The sequence below is a fragment of the Malania oleifera genome, chromosome 6, assembly GCF_029873635.1.
Source record: "Malania oleifera isolate guangnan ecotype guangnan chromosome 6, ASM2987363v1, whole genome shotgun sequence".
Taxonomy (NCBI): domain Eukaryota; kingdom Viridiplantae; phylum Streptophyta; class Magnoliopsida; order Santalales; family Ximeniaceae; genus Malania; species Malania oleifera.
Genome location: NC_080422.1, coordinates 23,518,736 through 23,538,344, shown reverse-complemented (window position 1 = coordinate 23,538,344; position 19,609 = coordinate 23,518,736). Strand labels below are relative to the sequence as shown.

Here is a 19,609-nt window from a genome sequence, read left to right as displayed (position 1 = left end):
TCTTTGTATGAGTTTATTCACTTTATCTGCTAGCGATTAACAAAAAGTCATTTGGGGGTGTGATTAAGTGTCAAAAATTACATAATTAAGTGTTTAAATATGTTTATTGGTTACTATAATTTGGATTAAAAGTTTAGTTCTGCATATGATTTTTGTAATTGAGCTTAACTGAACCATTATTCCATTTTTGCCCTTAAATTTATGAGTTGATGATTAATTGTTGTAGGGTATTTTTGGAAGATGAAATACAACAATTAAATGCCCAAACACACAATAGATGAGGTTCGTGGCAAAATAGAAGAGTGTTGGGTTGTGCGCAGGATAACGGGGGCTGTGTGTGAGTGCAGACAGCAGTGCAGGCAGCTGGGTAGTGGCAAGAGCAGCTATGGCAGTGCTCCTCTATAGTGCTGCGCAGCAAAGGTGGATGGACAGTGCTAGAAAAATAAAACAAGAAGCAAAGTAGGAAACAGTGCTGCTGGGCTATGGCAGAACTGGCAGAGTAGAAATGCAGAGGAGAGTGGTGTGCTGGCGTCTTCTTGGGCAGCAAGGGACACACACAACTGCTGAGTTTTTTCCCAACTCATATTTATTTTAAAATAATATATTAAATAATACTTTATTTGAAAAAATATTTCTCAAAATAATTCTGACGTAATCTTGCTACTAATCTCGCTGGATGAAACAGTAAGATTTAAAGACCAGGGTAATTGAGACATCGACACGTGACAAGCAAATCTCATTGGGCCATCCAACCAGATTTGCGTAAAATAAAGCTTCTATCCACTTAGTTGTCCTCCTTTGTCAGCTGCATTTAAAAGAAAAATACGAGCGGAGAGAGAGGAGAGAGGGGAGGGGGGTCAATTCAATCGGATCAGAGTGTTAGCAAAAAAAACCAAAAACAAAAAGGGATGGGGGTTGAATGGATGTGTCAATAGGAGGGGAAAGGGGAGAGAGGAGAGAGGGAAAAGAAAATAAAAAATAATAATAATAAAAAAAGGTTGAATGCATGCAAACGGTAGGCTGAGATGAGAAATGCAGGAAAATTTTTTATAAAAAAATGATTGCATGTATGGAAATATATGAATTAAATTATAATAATTAATAAATTTTATTATTATTATTTTATATAAAATTAGTTATTTTTTATTCAAAATTTGTAATGAATAATTTTTTTAAAAAATTTTGTTATTAGTAGTTTTAAATTTATGTAAAAATAAATAAACGCAAGTTAAATTTTATAATTTTATAAATTAAAATTTTCCTGTTTATTCAAAATCCGTAATTCTGAGTCCCAAATATGTTAAAATTGAGTCCCAGACATTTTTAAATCGAGTCCCAATATTTTTAAATTGAGTCCCGAACATTTTTAAACGAAGTCTTGGATATTTTTAAATTGAGTACGGAATATTTTTAAATTGACTACCAGACATTTTTAAACTGAGTCCCGGACATTTTAAAAACTGAGTCCCAATCTTTTTAAATTGAGTCCCAAATATTTTTAGACTAAGCCTCGAATATATTTAAATTGAGTACCTGACATTTTTAAACTAAGTCTCGAACATTTTTAAATCAAATCCCGATATTTTTAAATTGAGTCCTAGATATTTTTAAACTAAGTCCCGGATATTTGTAAATTGAGTCCCAAACATTTTTAACAACTCCGAGGAGTTTTTTTTTTTTTGGTTTTATCTTTATTTTAAAATAATATATTAAAAATATCCAGGATTCAATTTAAAAAATATTTGAGACTCAATAAAATACTGGGACTCAATTTAAAAATATCAAGACTCGGTTTAAAAATGTCGAGGACTCAGTTTAAAAATATCCGGGACTCAATTTAAAAATATTCAGGACTCAGTCTAAAAATATTCGGGACACAATTTAAAAAGATCGAGACTCAATTTGAAAATGTCCGAGACTTAGTTTAAAAATGTTTGGGACTTAGTCTAAAAATATTGAGGACTCTCTGGTGTTGATTTGGCTAAAAAAAGAAAAAAAGTAAGCATTTTTTGTATAATGTAAAAAAAAAATAAAAATCTATCTTTTGTTTAAATAATAATAAATTTAATAAAAATATTATTAACAAAAGTTTACTAAGGGAAGGTGTTCATCTCGGATCAAGAATTTTGGTGGGAAAATGAAAGAAAAGGAAAATGAGAAAAAAAAATTTGTTTTTCATTGTATTTAGACACTACATTTTGTTCTATGCTTATATAGTAAAATTTTGTTAGGTCTACTTTTAGTGTCCATTTGGATATTTTCTTAGTCTCATTTTTTAAATTATGCAAATGTAGAGACCTGAAAGAATTATAATAATTAAATAATAAGGGAAAGGAGAGAGAAAGATAAATTGTAATTTGAAAACTCAAACAAGTGTCTCATCAACGAACACAGCACATTCGTCGATGAACACACTTGCTAGGATCGTCGACGGAGACACGTGTCTCATCGATGAGAAGTTACTGAGAGGTTATTTTCAATTCTGAATTTCGTCGACGAGGAATAGTCATTCGTCAACGAACTTCCTTTGTGGCCTTGTCGACGAAGTGACGTGGCTCGTCGACGAGTGCAGGTATATAAATAGCCTAAACTTGATTTTTCTCTCAGAAATCACCTGAAAACCTCCCCCTCTCTCTCATGTTCATCCTCTCTCCCTTCTCTCTAAGATTTTGGGTCGGTTTCCTGCCAGTTCGACGATCCGAGACCACCACGACACTTCTGGGAAGTTTCTCTTCAAGTCTGCTAGAGTGGATCGTTAGTAGGGTTAACTTGAACTTCATCCCAAATTCAGAGTAAGACTTTTTATTTAATAATTGGCTTTCCTACAGTTGTAAAAAATATAGTACTCGAATAAATACTGAAGTTTTGTTCAGGAAAATATTATTTTCAGAGTATTGAACGGGGAACCCTGCGGGTGTAGGACTAGTGCTTTTAGGGGTTTTTCAGTAGTTAGGTAAAAGAATAAATTAAAGTAGTAATTTTTAATAAAAAAATTATTATTATTTAATAACAGATTAATTTTCAGAAAACATGTATTATATATAAGCATATTTGTGAAAATGTATCTTTGGGAAAATACTGTTGATATGCAAGAATATATATTTTTAGTATGAAATATTAGGAAATATGATTTCAGAACAGAATTCATGATTTTATTCAGTAGTATGTGGCATGAATATTATTTTACACATATTGTATTATGTTAAGTCAATTTTAAAGAAAAAACATGTTTTAGTTATTTTCAGGAATAACATGATAATGCAGTAAAATATGATTCCAGAATATATGATAAACAGTACATTTATTTAGATAAGTATGAATGATATGTTTAGTGCAAGACCGTGATTGATAGTTGGCGCAAGGTCATAATAATGCATGTTTTCGGCGCAAGGCTACACTTATGAATGTATTCAGCATAAGGCCGTAAATATTTATGTTATTACATAATTTAAAAAATGCTATCTATCTATTTATGTTAAAACAATATATAATTATGTACTATATGTTATCAAAACCTGGATGATAGTTCAGATCAGTTATCAAGAGCACGGTACCATAGCTATACAGTTCAGTTCAGTTCAAACTTGTACTAACCGCCCCTGCTAGTAGAGGGGGCGAGAGATGGATAGTCAATGTGGCTTTCAGTGTAGAGTTGTAGACATCCACCTGGAAGTCCAAACCAGGGTGTGGCGAGCTCATCATACTTACAGACATTTTTAACTTGGCAGTAGTCGGCCAGCCATTATCGGGTCCCGCTTTCAGGCTGCACAACCCATCTTGTGGGGTAATATATGACATAAGCTAGTTATTCATCATGAGAAAATTTCAGAAGTATTAGTTATATCAGATGATTTTATGAACCATGAAATACAGTATGATTTAGTAAAACCATTTCAGGGAACCCAAAAAGACAGGTGGACCGAGCCCCGCATCGTTGAGGCGGCTGTACTACCCCGCTAGGAGGGTGAGTCTTTTGAACTAGGGTCAGTAGGGTTTTAATGTAGATCCTAGTTTTATCTTTCGATGTTTTGAGGATTGTATATTTATACAGTATATGATGGAATGTTGGTAACTCTGGTATATTGTGTTTTATGGTTGTGTGAATGAAATTTATGTTTACTATTGCTTAGGTTTTCGTTGTGTATGACAAGTGTGTCCCCGTTACCCATGGGTTTAGGTTGACTATGTTATGTTTTAAGTTAATTATAATTAATCTGGTTGATCATGTAGTAGATTAAGCAGGTCATTACAGTTTGGTATCAGAGCCTAGGATGCTAGGTTCTATACATTTTAGAATGTAGCAGTAACAATACCAGAATATAGGATAAGAGAATTTAAGGTTTGGTTTGTAGTCTAAATGCAGGACTTCCGTGATGGTTTGTGTGTCTTTCCTGAGATGACAATTTCAGGAAAGCCATGGTAAACTATCATCGGGTTGGGTATCTAGATTGCAAGATTAAACCTTGAATTAAGATCAAGGGTGATGAATTAGTTAAGAATATAATATACTGGTTAAATGATATGTTATGGTAATGGAGTCCTAAGTTAAGTTTATTGTCTTTTCAGGATGCACCCTGGAGGTAGTAGCGCCCATGCTAGTGGTAATGAGGGTGTTGGACCCTCAGGCGCTGTGAGTGGTGATTCAGATGCAATACTGCGCAGCGTGGTTCAGCAAGTCATGGTTGAAATTGCCAGAAACTCTAGAGAGCAGGGTGGTCTGTCTGCAAGCCACAGCAGTACGAATGAAAAGTTTATTAATATGAATCCTCCGACTTTCTCAGGAGGAACTAATCCTGCAATAGCTGAAAACTTGATGCAGGAGATTGAAAAAGTGTTGCAGTGTACTGAGGAGCAGAGGGTACTGTCCGCTACGTATAAACTGATTGGAGAGGCTGAGAGATGGTGAACGGCAGTGAAACTCCTGGAACAGCAGAGGACAGTGCCTATAAAGATGACATGGGAGCGATTTAAGGAGATATTTTTCGATAGATATTTTCCAACCTCGTCCAGGGAAGCCAAGTTCCTGAATCTGAAGCAAGGATAGTAGACAGTGCAACGGTACACGGCGAGATTCATTGAGTTATCTCGCTTCGCCCCGTACATTATTCCAAACGAAACGAAGAAGGTAAGACAATTTGAAACAGATCTGAGGATAGAATTATATAAGCAAGTGTCGATACTGAAATTGCATGATTTTGCCGAGCTGGTAGACAGGGCAACTATGGCAGAAGCTGAAGAGCGATTGGAGGCAGAGGAGCAGAGACAGAGAAAGAGATCCACGACTTTTGGTTCCCAGCAGGGGTCCAGTCGAGGTTTGTGGAAGAGAGGTAACTACTACAGGGATCGAAGGCAGGAGTCAGGGAATCGTGGGTTTCAGGGTATGCAATCTTTTCTAGCTTACCTGACTTGTGGGAAGAGACACCCGGGTGAGTGTCATGCCGGACGAGGTATCTACTATAGATGTGGTAAGCCAGGACATATGATGAGAGATTGTCAAACTCATATTGGAGCTACTCCCGTTCCTAGACCTGCTCGGGGAGGCTATCAGGTGCCACGTGGAGGCCAGTAGAGAAACATGGCTCCAGCGAGAGTTTTTGCTTTGGCGTCGGGTGATACTAAGATAGTCGGCACTGTAGTGATAGGTATGATTAGCATGCTTTCCTTTAAAGTTATTGCATTATTTGATGTAGGAGCCACGCACTCGTTCGTGTTTATGGAGCGCACTAGATTATGTGGGGCAGAAACACAATTATAAAACACTGAACTATTAGTAACTACACCGATCGGGTTAGTAGTGAGGTGTAGTAGGGTGCTCCAAGGCTGTCCAGCTGATATTCAGGAGAAGGTCTTGTCGGCTGATTTGATAGTGCTAGAGATGAATGGGTTTGATGTCATATTCGACATGAATTGGCTAGCAGCTAACTTTACCAGTATAGATTGCCGTTCAAGAGAAGTGATATTTAGACCTTTAGGACGACCAGAATTTGGGTTTATAGGATTGTGAGTGTAATCCCTACCTTAGTTAGTTTCAGTTATTCAGGTGAGGAAACTGCTCTTGAGTGGTTGTCAAGGATTTGTGGCCTTTGTCAAGGAAATGTTAGGGAATGAAGTTCACTAGTACGCCAGTAGTAAAAGAGTTTACAAATGTGTTTTTAGATGAGCTACCAGGCTTGCCTCCTCATCGTGAGATAGATTATCCTATTGATTTGCTTTCAGGTACAACGCCGATTTCTAAAGCACCTTATCAAATAGCGTCAGCAAAGTTAGCAAAATTAAAGAATCAGTTATAAGATTTACTTAATAAGGGTTTTATACGAAAAAAAAATTAAGACATGGAAAATGAAAAAAAATAATAATAATCTATGTTTATTTATTTTTATTATAAAATTTGACCTGTGTTTATTTATTTTTTAGATAAATTTAAAACTACCAATGAAAAATTAAAATAAAATTTATGTATTAAGAATTTTGAATAAATAGGAAAATTTTATTTTATAAAATTATAAAATTTAGCCTGTGTTTATTTAATTTTAAATAAATTTAAAACTACTAATAACAAATTTTTTTTAAAAAAATAGTATGCATTACAAATTTTAAATAAAAAAATAACTAATTTTATATAAAATAATAATAATTAAATTTATTAATTATTATAATTTAATTCAACCATTTTTTTTTTAATTTTCCAGTCATTTCTCCTCTCAACTCACCGTTTGCATGCATACAACCTTTTTTATTTTTCTTATTTTCCTGTCATTTCTCCTCTCCTCCCCCCATCCCTCTCCTCTCCCTCCTCCCACTGGCACTTCCACTCACACCCTCCCACCCCCCCCCCCCCAATCACCTTTTTTTTTGGCTGACACTCTAATCTGACAGAATTGACCCCCGTCCACTCTCTCTCCTCTCTCCCTGCTGCCCCTCTAGCACTCCCATGCGCCCCTTTTTTCTTCTTTTAAATGTAGCTGACAAAGGAGGGCGGCTGAGTGGACGGAGCTTTATTTTCAGGCAAATCTCACTGAATGGTTCAACGAGATTTGTTTGTCATGTGTCGACGTCTCAACTGTCTTGATGTTTAAATTTCGTTATTTAGTTCAGTAAAATTTAAACAAATCTCACTGGACAAAATAATAAGATTACGTTAAAATTATTTTAAGAAATATTTTTTTAAATAAAGTATTATTTAATATATCATTTTAAAGTAAAGATAAAACGAAAAAAAACTCCACAACTGCTGTAGCAAAAAAACACGAAGGGCAGCAGGTGGGGCTTGGCCAAAGGCTCTCACACACACACACACACACACGTAGCTGGGGAAGAATAAAAGAAGAGGGGGCTGGGAATTAAAGGGAGTAGAATAGAAACACAGCAGAGGGGAGAGGCTCTCGACATGGGGAATTGGGCTGCAAGACCTCCTCCTTTTCTTTTCCTTTATTTATTTTTTTTATTCTTCCTGTTTTTGTGCTTGCTGTAAATGGATTTTTGTGGGCTTAATTTATTTTGAAAAATGCAGATTTTAAATATGTTAAGCTAAATTTCAAGGAGTAACACATGGCTGTTTTGGGTTAGGTTTCCTTCTTTCTATAGAGCTTTAATGTTTAACTTGTGTTGCATTTTATTTTATTTTTAGAAAATATTGAACTTCTCTATACTTGGTCTTGATTAATTGTAGACGTAAAGATGAACTAATAGTAAGACTTTGATGATTTTCTTGCATTGATTAAATTTGTTATACAATTCGTAGAGCATTTTGGTTTATACTGAAATTTGTGAGCTGATTGTTGTATCATCCGATCATAATCTCTTGGAATGAGAAAATGGTTGAGAGAAGAGGAAATTAGAGGTATATCCATTACCAAATCGGAAATGGACGACACTTGCATCTCAAGTGTTTAATAATTTGCTTCTGTGAACCTGTTTTATTTTAGCTGCTATGTTAGAAATATATTTTAGATTCTTGATAAAATTTCAATCTCAAGTCAACATCGTTTGAATCATTTAATTTTTTTAGCAACTAAATAGTTCATGATTTTGCTTACTGTTTTCATAAACATTTTATCCAAAAAGAATTTTACATAGCATTTTACTTCATTATATTATCTTACACCATAATGTTATACAATAAACCTTCACAAATACTTGATAATCATTGATCCTTGTGGAATACGATCCTAGAAGCATATTTGAGACCACGTTAGTTATAAATCCCTATAAATATGAAAGTAGTGGAAAAAGAAGATTTCATCCTAAGTATCTCCAAATCCAACTCAAAAGAGAGAGAAATCTCTCTTGCAAAGTGTTTCCTTTTGTAACCCATTTCTAATTTTTCTTATTTTATAGAAATATTTGTATTCCTAATTCAATAGAGAGTTATTATTCTTCTCCTATTGTAATCAAAGAGAGAAGTTGTAACTACCTTTTTACATAGTGGATTCCTTTTAGTCTTTCCCGTGGTTTTTCCCTCAATTTTGTATGAGATTTTCCATGTAATTTTTTGTTTCAATTTCTACCTCTCATTTCTTATTTTAGCTGCGTGATACCCTTCCGACCCATCATTACCTAACACATCTAGCATCCAAACTGTCCTTACAATGTTATTCTTAAACTAGAATTCGCACCAGTTTGCCAAAATGGCTTCTAACATCGAACTAATTTTGCAAAATCGTTTTCCATCATAGCATTCAACATATTCAAATCAATTTTTGCTGAACACGGATGTCCATTCCAGCTCAAGTCCAGCCACATTGTATTCAACATATGAGGATGCATAAACTAAGCAGGGACAAGAGAGGTTGGCATTGATTGCAGGAAGAAGGGAAGTACTATGTTTCTTCTTCTAGCTGCTGTCGAATGACCCCCCTTCCTCTACTGTAAGTTGAGTTTTCTTTATCTTAAATTCGACGGCCCCCTTTCCCAGCTACCCCTTGGTTTTTGGTAACTGTCTCTCAAAACAGGGGCTCTTACTCTCACAGTTCACTCTCCAATTTGGTAGAGCGAGACCCCTCCTTTTGACATGACCACGTGCATGGGTTTACATGTGTTTGAATTTTAGGTGGAAGATTGGGTGATATTCGGAATTCGTGTGTGTTTGGCTCTGGTGGGATGCATGTTTTAACTGTGCATTTATGTGTGAATGTGGATTTGTATGTGTGATGTTAATTGGTGTGTGTAAGGTCATGTATGGAAAAAAATTCGCCGTGGAATGCACAAATTGTGCGTAAATTTTGTGCGTTAAGAGAGATGTGAGTAGAAAGATAAAGACAAGTAGGCTATCCCACACGGGAAAAAATTACCGCCAGAACAAGAAAAAAACAAAGAACGACAAACTAGAAGGAAAAGGAAACTAAACAATCAGGACATACTGCATCCAAAGACTTTACTTGTATTGAGATTCTTATTTTAGAAACAAAACTGATATTGTATTATACATATTTTGAACACAATAACGTATGTTCAATTTGATAATTAAATCTGAGTTTAATTTTTAAAAATAAAAAACATACAATGTGTTTGAATTAAAAGATGTCATTTGTGCACAAACCACACAACATTAGGCAGCAAAGTTTTTTGCAACTACCTCCTTTCAATTGGAACTAAAACAAAAGCAAAAACTGAAACAACGAAAACAATTTTTTTTTTAAAAAAGAAGAAGCTAGAACAGTTGCAATACATTGGCAATGCAATGCAGCATTGCCCCAAGCTGCCGCAACTGCTACAACAGAATTTAATTCTACCACAGGATCCATGAATTTCAATCTCTTCCTCACACGCTTGATTCTCTACGAGCAACAAGACGTCAGCATGTGGTTGGAGCTAGGACTCAGCAAACAATCCTCCCAATTCTCAAACTATCCTTCAAAATTCCTGACACATTCAAAACAAAATTTCTCCAATGTAAACGTTACCCGGCGGCCACCCTGGAGCTGGAATACATGAGGCGGCCAGGCAAGATCAATTCTTCATTGCCAACCCTTGCTTCTTTTACTGCTCTAAAGAAATGTAGGGCATGACATGGGTGGAATTGTAACCAAATTCACAGAAAGCATCTACTTTTAGAACTCAAATAATTGGGGTTTACAGAGGATACAATCTTTAAAATAGTTTTAAATATATGACCAATCTATTGCATTTTTTTTTTTTTTGTGTTCTTGTGTCTTCTGTTTTCAAATACATAACACAATATGCAAAATGCTAACAACCAAAAGAAGTCTAAATTCTCTTCTTTGAATGAGAAAATATCATCCCAATTTTGACTACTAAGTTCTACACAAATGGCCAGAAATTGCATTGAGAAAAAACAAATGAGAAGCAAGTTTACCATTTACAATTACAGGCTATATGGAAACATATATATCCTAATGCTACCCAAGCCTCTAATCATTACTCTATACAGAATAGATGCTTACTCTGTTATCTTCTAAATCGTGATCCCTTATTCGGTCTACCATTATTCCTCCCATCCCATGCAGAAGCCCAGAAGAACAGAGAAAGCCAGAACAGAACCGCAAAGAAGATCCGCAGATTGTCTTGAGATTTACAGAAATTTGAGAAAGCACCTATTTCAGGAGCAAAATAGCTGACAGTTAAAACCCAACTTCTGAATACTTTAACAACTGTGATATTTTTTTCCCAAAGAAAAGAAGAGACTGGCAGAATAGGAGGAGTCATTGCTGATAAAAAAGAAAAAAAGAGAATAGGAGTCATCAGTTGCTCATCTACTCAACTAGCTTAGAGGATCAGCTGTTTATCCACATGTATGCTACAAATATATATAGACATATAAGAACTTGTGTTTACATGATATCACTCTGCCAATGTCTTCATTAGTTAGGATCTTATCGGCCCAAACACTTGTTTTTTAAAAGAGAAACTTCACCAGTAGTTAATCATTCAATCATGTTATAAAGCAAAAATCCACTATAAAGTTTGAAATACAATGACAAAGGTCAGGAGACAGATGGAAAACAGTGAAGTCTTGCTAGTTGATCTGTATAGCACCCTTTCCCCCCTTCCCGCCACTTTTTCCAAAAAAAATTCTTTATAATCATTTAGAAAACAGAAAATCAAGAATTTTGCAGAGCAGAAGCTCGGCTTCCTCCATGAAAACAGAAGATCCACCCTCTTGCAACTTGCGCCAGCCCCATGTGCCACAGCCTCCGTAGCTCACTCCCCCTGCACAAAAAAGCAGCCACCACCCGACTCCTTGCACCGCTGCCAGCTGCGCAGTGCTCTGGCAAAGACCACTCACCCCCCAAGCCCCTCCCTTTCACACATCAAAACCATCTTGACCATTACCCCCAAATCGCCCATAAATATCCCTGCCCCCTTCAAATTTCAACACCACACAGAGAGACGCACATATGGGAGATACACAGCAGATTTGAAAATCCAAAAACACCCCAAACAAAAATCCCCCAAACATCCCATTCTTTATAATCATTTAGAAAACAGAAAATCAAGAATTTTGCAGAGCAGAAGCTCGGCTTCCTCCATGAAAACAGAAGATCCACCCTCTTGCAACTTGCGCCAGCCCCATGTGCCACAGCCTCCGTAGCTCACTCCCCCTGCACAAAAAAGCAGCCACCACCCGACTCCTTGCACCGCTGCCAGCTGCGCAGTGCTCTGGCAAAGACCACTCACCCCCCAAGCCCCTCCCTTTCACACATCAAAACCATCTTGACCATTACCCCCAAATCGCCCATAAATATCCCTGCCCCCTTCAAATTTCAATACCACACAGAGAGAGACGCACATATGGGAGATACACAGCAGATTTGAAAATCCAAAAACACCCCAAACAAAAATCCCCCAAACATCCCATTCTTGCAAGAAGAAATCAAAGTAGCAGCAGCAGCAGAGGGGGAGACCTGCTGCCATGCCACGCCTCACCGTTGCCATTACACCTCCCTTGGGTAGGTAACAAGTGCAAATGAGGGGGAGACTGTTTTATCATTCTTGTCATAAGAAATTACCACTGTGCCCCTCATATATATGTGTGTATGCAAACACATATATGCACACTAATGGGAGGCGCTACTGGCACTCTAATTCCACTGGCTATCTATTTCTTTTACATATTATTTGAATATTTTACCCTTTTTTTCATTTTTGCAAATCAAAAAATTTAAAAATGAGTTTTTATTGTAAGTTCCTTTTCTTTGTTAGTATTGTTATCATGGTTTCTCATCATCAAAAAATATAGAGAAGTACCAAGAATTGAAAAAAATTAAAATAAAAAAACACAAAAAGGTTGAAGAGAAAAAATATCACAAAATTCTTGAAAAAATCTAAACAGTTTCATAAAATTCTAGGAAAATGAAGAATGATATTGGGACCTTTTCCAGTGTATTTTGTGCCTTCAGGTGGCATTTTGCATGCCTAAAATTACTGGATGTCTATAATTGCATATGCATGTGTCTGGACAGGTTTCCCTAATCTTATTGAGGGGTAGATTCTGCAGCAAAACCCTGTACCTGGAGATCTTTTTAGACAGTCCAATTTGCCTCATGCTTTTATTTTTTGGTTATAAAATGCTTAAATCAATGTGATAAAACTTGGAAGTAGGCAATGGTGCCCTTCCAAGCTGAGAACAATATTTGCATTATCAGGATTGTTCAATAAATAAAGGTTAACAACCCAATAAACACAAAAGAGCCATGAGTCGCAATCAAATTTAAATGACAATCATTACCTACCCAGACAACATTCGCAAAACAGGTGTTTCATGGGCTGATATCTTCCCTGCATAACCATACTCCCAAAGTCTATCTTATTATGCATACAAAGACTACAAATCCCTTTGGGCACAGGTTTAGGTTAGAGACCTAAAAATTGATAATAATTAAGTGATCTAACCACACGTAGGCAAATAATATGTTAGTGGGGACTCCCGTGAACTTAAAAACCCACTATCTCATCTCATGCTCTCTCGATTGCCATCCAAGTCAAGGAGTTCAGCCAATGCCGGATCGCAGGTTGAGACAATCTACAACGAGAACGAGCAAGCATCAAGTGAACCAGTATCTTTTGAAGTCTCAACAATTGGTCCAAAGTAGAACGATGATGCTCATTAAGGTTTCGAAGGGAATAAAAAGTTAAGTCAAAAAGTAGGACGATGCCTTCATTCATCTTCATTTAGACTCCTACTCATAAATTAACCAGCAGCATAGAAAATTCCTATTTTATCATATGGGCCATCAATTATAGAGATGGACATGCCTACTTTTCTGAAGATGTCACAATTTAATCAGAAAATGCTCTGAATCTCAAGTAGGGTCAATGATGTGTAGCACATAAGGGTAAAAATAATTTTCCTCCAGATTTCCTTTTTAAGAGATTGGAAGATTATCTCTGAATCTTCCTTCTGTTCATCTTTGAAGCAATCAATCTTCCAATTTTCCTTGCTATTTTCATATTTGAACCAACTAATCTTCCACAACATCTCCAAGAAAAAGTTCTTGATTATGTTTTTATAAGCAAAAAGTATCAATCAATGGCTTGATTTTCAAAGCTCTACACAAATATCACATTTGGTTTGCGGAAATGGAATGTGTGAATGGAACGTTACGGTATTAAAATTTCAATGTAACATGAAGACTATGATTGATAAATTTGATTCCATTCCATTCCTATGTACCAAATTTGTAGCAATAGAGACCACTTTGAAACCTTCCCTTTTCCACTTTGCTTAACAATTTTTTTAAAATACTGGAACTAAAACCTCAGCAAATTACTATTTTATTTCTGAAGGAAGCCTATCTTTCATTTGGCATTTGATGGACCTCTATTAGATTAAAATGATATTCAAAACAGGTTCATTCCTTAGTTACTCTGCAAAAACAACCAAATATTAGATCTCAATAAATAAATAAAAAATACCGCAAGCTATTAAAATGAATTACTTTGGAGGTACCCCTTCTGGGGACAACCTTGGAGAAGGTGGTTTCAAATATCTCCAGTCCCTGGTAAATTAATTTTAAAGAAGGAATATAATTACTAGATCTTGACAGTATGAATTTCAATATCGCATTAATGTTCCTTGCAACTAGAAAGATTCTCTTCATCATACAAGGACCTTGATGTCCCTCATCCATGGCATATAACTTGCCAAACTCCCCAAAGATCTTCTTTATCCTGAAACATTTCACTAGGATAATGAATTCTATCCACTGGATTACATCCAAGAGATCAAGTGCTTTGAAGATTTTTTCAACTCTTGGAACCTAATCATCAAATCTACCCTAGGCCCACAGATTATGTTCCAGGAGTAAAGATCTATGTGAATGATAGCTCAACTGACAATGAACCAACAAATTATGACCAACAAGCCCCTTTTTAAACCAAGGGGAAGTAAAAAGTGAATGCAAGCATGCGTTATGATGCTGTGCTAAACAGTACGAGAAGTAGGTAATTGGTGTGTAAGAATGGGTAAATGATGTTGTGCGAAATACCAAAAGCATGATTTGTAGTCTATATCAAAAGTAGTTTGTGCAGTTGTAAAGGCATTTTGTTTTTTCTTTTTCTGGGCAGTTGTAACTGCATTGACACTTTTGTCATGTAGCTTGGAGTCCACAAGATTCTGTAAATACCCTATAGGGGCAAATGGTCAAGCCATCTCTTCCATTTCTTTTATTCTAATACAGCTCCCCATTTACTGTGTGCATCCACTCTGATCTAAATTCTCTAAAGTGATTGTATCCCATTCGGGGTTGCAAACTTGATATCAAAGCCACAGTAGCATAAATACTGATTTAACAAAGTTCAATTTTTTTTTCATCACTTTAAAGCCCTCCCACCCATGAACAAGCCCCTCTTTCCACCAACCCTTGATATCATCCCTGAAGTAGGGTCCGACACCCACATATTCTCAAATCTAAACAGTGTAGGACCCTAGTGAACAAGATTACGAGTCCAAGAGACCAGGCAATGATTAGACATAAGCCTAACCAGAACCTTTGGCACAATATCTGAAAAAAATCTTCCCAAATGTTAGAAAGCAAAAACTTATCAATTTGAGAAGAAGGCCAAATAATTCTGTTATACCTAGGCATTTCCAAACTTTAAATGGGATGCCATCCAGTCCTATCGCTTTTCATTTTTCATCTTTTTTAATGCACACTTAACTTCATTGAATTTTACTAATAAATCCCAAACTTTAACCCTTTCCTCGTTTGCGATTTTAAGTTTAAGCCTTTTGCTTGGTTTTCATTAAATAGCTTATAAAAATAACTTCACCATCTTTCTTTAATATCTTCTACTCCATCAAAAACACTATGATCCTCATTTTTTAGCTCTAGCAAGTTTAAATGTCAGTTTTCCCTTCTTTTGTATCTAGTCTAATATATAAATTATTATATGCTTGATGTTTTCTTTAATAATAAAAGATAAATTAAGAAAGAAATAAAGAAGAAAGAATATAACCTAGGTGAGGATAGAAGTCCACAAAAATTAAAAATAAAAATATGATCGAAAAAAGGAAAAAACCATTTAAATTATAAGGGGAAAAAACTAGGAATTAGCTAGGCAAACCCCTCTTCAAGCTCTTACCATTATAGTTCACAAAGCATTTCAAATTTGCTAGTTCTCTCTTCCCTTCATCACCTTACTTTTATCACCATCAAGACAAACTTTATTTGTTAAAAGATCAGACAGCCATAAACCCATCTTATCCATCAATTACCAAGCTTCTTAATCCTTCCTAGTGATCTCCTCCATAGGATTAGGCAGAATTCCACCATTACACAATTGCTTTTTATCCGATCCTTCATCCTCAAAAACAGAAATCCCCTCCAAACCTTCAAATGGAGACAGCGGCACGTATGATGTATTCCCAAGTCAAAAGAGTTAAGACACGCATCCATATTGTTCCAAAATCTCATCCAAAAGCAATTCCCCATCACAATCAATCTCCCTATCTACATCATTGTTATTACATGAGAGATCAACCAATTTCTTCTTCTTACCTTTGCTAACCCTCTCACTTGTAGCACCCTTCTAAACATTTGGATTTTCCATTATACATAAATTGTCCTCCATCTCTCCTTAAAACCACACCTGAAATGCTTTGCTTCTCTTCATATTTTTTCTTCATTTCAATTCCCATCTGTACAACCTTCCAAGCATACACTTGTGGCCCATAGACTTACAAGAGTTGGTTTCCTTACCAAAAGTCTCCCCACCCCCACCCCCCCCGCCCCCCCCCCCCCCCCCCCCAACCCCCAAATGCATCAATTTTATCTTGATTCTCGCCCACAAAAGCTTCTTGGTCCTTTAAACAAACCCCCCATCAACAGCCCTTTTAAACTTGGACATTTAGCTTCTAAAGACCTTCTTTGCATCTTCTCTTGCCTCTTTATAGTTCCAAAGTTTTCCATGTTTTATACTTTTGCCATGTCCTAAACCACATTCATTGTCTTAACAGCTTTTTGGAAATCTTGATCCCACCACCAAATCTATTTACAAGCCAAGAACCTTCTCTAAAAAATCACATAATACCTCTTTTGCTATCTATTTAATAGAACTAGCTATCCTACTGCAAAGAGTGTTTGTACCAACACTATCTTCTATTATTCCAATTACCATCTTTGATCAATATGTTACCCTTTCTCTTCCATTTTTTGTGCATATATCTAATACTATTACTTGAAGTTGTCCAATTAAACTTTAACCTAGGATAAATCTTCACAATCCTTACCTAATAAGCAATCTAATCTTTTAGTTAAGAAGATATTTGTTTGACCTGTAATTTGTCCATTTTTTAAGGTTATTGAGTGTTCTTCTCTCTTCTTAAAGCATGCATTCATTGTTATAAGATCATACAAGATGGCGAAGCCTAAAATCATGTCACGAGACTCATTTTTGTCTCCACATCCATGCCCTCCATATATCCTCACATAACCTTTATTATCCTTGGCAATGCGACCCTAATGTGACCATTCAAATCTACTCCTACAAATATTTTCTACCTATAATATCCTTTGTATAATATTATCCAAAATTGTGGTTTAAGGTTTTCTGCTAAGCCTATTGGAGGAGCCTAAGCACTAATGAAATCCATTACTCTCTGTCCTGGGATGTTCGATCTCCCACATTTTAAAATTTAACAAACTATCTTTTATTCTTACATTTTCTTTCCCAGTATACCAAAGTTTAAATCCTGATTTTTGAACTTAAGTTGCTTTATTTCCTACCCACTTAGTTTTTGAAGCCAGGATATGTTAATTTTTGTGCTAATAATTGCATTAACTGCCTTCATGCTTTTATAGGTGGCAGAAAAATGGTTTCTAAAACCTCTGGAGTTGCCACTATCAATGCGAGGGGATTTGAAGAACTGACGCCTTGATGGTATGGTGAGAAAATGAGTCTGTTATATTTTGAATGGTTTGATAACTTTTTTATTTTCCCTATGTGTGATTAGGTCATGTAGTTAATACCATTTTAAATAGAATCTAAACTAAATCTATGTCCATCCAATAAAAGGTAGAGTTTTGGTCTGCGAGTTGAGGCAAGTTCAATTAGTGCTGCCCAACAGACTCATTCCACACAGCCGACCTCTTTAACTTCAAATTATTTAAACTGAACATAATCTTTAATTCACTTGTCATAATATTAGAGTTAGCCTCCATATTAGTGTCAATTAACAACATGACCATCCAGTATATCACTGTCAAGTACATGAGTTCCTTACACATTAGGAATCTAATGATGCTATAGCCTAGTTTTCAAGAATACATCTAAAATAGAAGCATGACATATCCAAGGAATGTACAAATAGAAATCATAGAGCTAAATTTCCTAAAAAGAAAATGATTTCCTAAAAAAATACCCTCACATACGTAAAAAACTTTCCTTTCTTTGCTCCTTTGGTATTTCATGATAATGGATTTGGAAACAAAACTAAGCAGAGGAATAAATTAAATAATCACACAAGCTACAGAATAAACATATATTCTTTAAAGAAACAACTTTTTTGTTGTTTTTAGCATTTTACCATTTTTTCAGATTTTTCGTTGATGTAAGTGAAAACACATGCCAAAAGACAATAAACAAACTAAATGAGAGATGCTAAGATACTAATACAAGTAATACTCATAACAATAACCTAACAATTTAAACAAGGATCTTAATATATGCTAATGGCATTAATGCTAAACATAACCATAAATTATACTAACCACCAAAACTAGCAATAACAACAACAACAATAAAATAGAAGCAATAAATAAACTAAATAAAGATCCTAGTAATAATAATAATAATACCAAGGAGGATAGTAGTAAAATAACAAAACTAAACAAAAAATAAAACCTTTTTTTTGGGGATATTTTGGATGTTTTTTAACTATCTTTTTTATAAAAAAAAAAATTATTTTCAAAAAATTGTAAAAAGAAATTTTGAAATGGAATATTAAAGAAACCAATAAATGAAGTTTAAAAACTAAAAAAGGAATTCTAAAGAAACTAATGAATGAATTAAAAAAATATATATATTAAATGGAAATCTGAAAGACTAATGAAGAATTCAAAAGTTCAAGAACTAAAAAAAGGTCTTTAGAAAAAAAGAAATTTTAAACAAAATTTTTGGAGGAGCTCCAAAAACTATAATATAATAGAATAATGAAAATGCATTAAAAGGAAAGACTTCAAAACCCATGGACCGGCTCAGCTCCGTCAACTGAGTTTGGGTTCATTGCATAACCAAACAAAATGGGGCATAAGTGGGGTGGGCTCAAAACGCCTCACTCATTCTCATTTAGTGTTTAAGGTTATCAAAGGAAAAGGGCAAAGGTGATGGGTAGTGTAATAAATTTTTTTTTGGTTCAGGTTCATCCAAAACCACCAAACCAAAATAATATATTTTTTTATTATATAAACTGAAGCTGAATGAAAAAACAATGGTTTAATAAGAAACGAATGCCGGTTTATTCAGTTTATTCATTTTTTTTGGATCTTTGAACCAATATAACCAACAAAAACTTTAGCCAACACATAAAGAGTCATTAGGCAACTATGTCAAGCATATTCTTTTAGCACACTAATTATGGTTGTGCTAAGGTCCGTACTTGCTCCAGTTGAAAGTGGTGGATTAGATATTTGTAAGAGGGGGGAGCTCTTCCTTTCTAGTAATTAGGTGGTGTGCTACAAATACAACGAGGAATTGGACTGCAGGCTGCAACATACAGCAAGGAGGGCCAAGCACGAGCAGGACTGCAGAAGGTTGCATTGGGCTTGGGCTATCTTTTGTCCGACATCAACAAAATGCAGGTTTGGGGAGCCTTCCCTCTTCTATAAAAGGTTGGACACCCCTCACCCTTCTCAATCACACAAACTCTGCCAAACTACTGAACAAAATTAAATATTTTAACTTAAAAATTGACAAACTCTATAAAAAAGTTCAAAACAGTATCAAATTATGATTAAACAAATATATGAAAATAAAAATGTACACTACATTTATATTTAAGTACAGAAAATAAAAAACTTGTAACTGATAATTGAAGCTGAAAAACCAAAATGTAAAACAATTGGTTTCAGAATGGATTTTGATTTTTTTTCGTAATTTTTGTACATGGCTAGTAATGAGTTACAGCCATCTGACCCTGGTTTCATTCACC

The 19,609-nt window shown here is 35.3% G+C and overlaps 1 protein-coding gene across 4 annotated transcripts in view; it reads right to left on the bottom strand.

Moving 5' to 3' along the window:
- Positions 1 to 9,454: 9,454 nt before the first annotated feature.
- Positions 9,455 to 19,609, bottom strand: part of LOC131158782 (uncharacterized) — a 21,869-nt gene continuing 11,714 nt past the window's right edge. Inside the window, exons 2-3 of one of the 4 annotated variants that reach the window (XM_058113644.1) lie at positions 10,404 to 10,553; positions 9,455 to 9,986 (exon numbers count right to left, since the gene is read on the bottom strand). In XM_058113644.1, coding sequence (XP_057969627.1) covers positions 9,957 to 9,986; positions 10,404 to 10,553 — 180 coding nt within the window. In that variant the 3' untranslated portion in view covers positions 9,455 to 9,956. The remainder of the gene's footprint in view (positions 9,987 to 10,403; positions 10,554 to 19,609) is intronic. The other 3 variants (XM_058113646.1, XM_058113647.1, XM_058113645.1) reach the window with 3 other exon arrangements.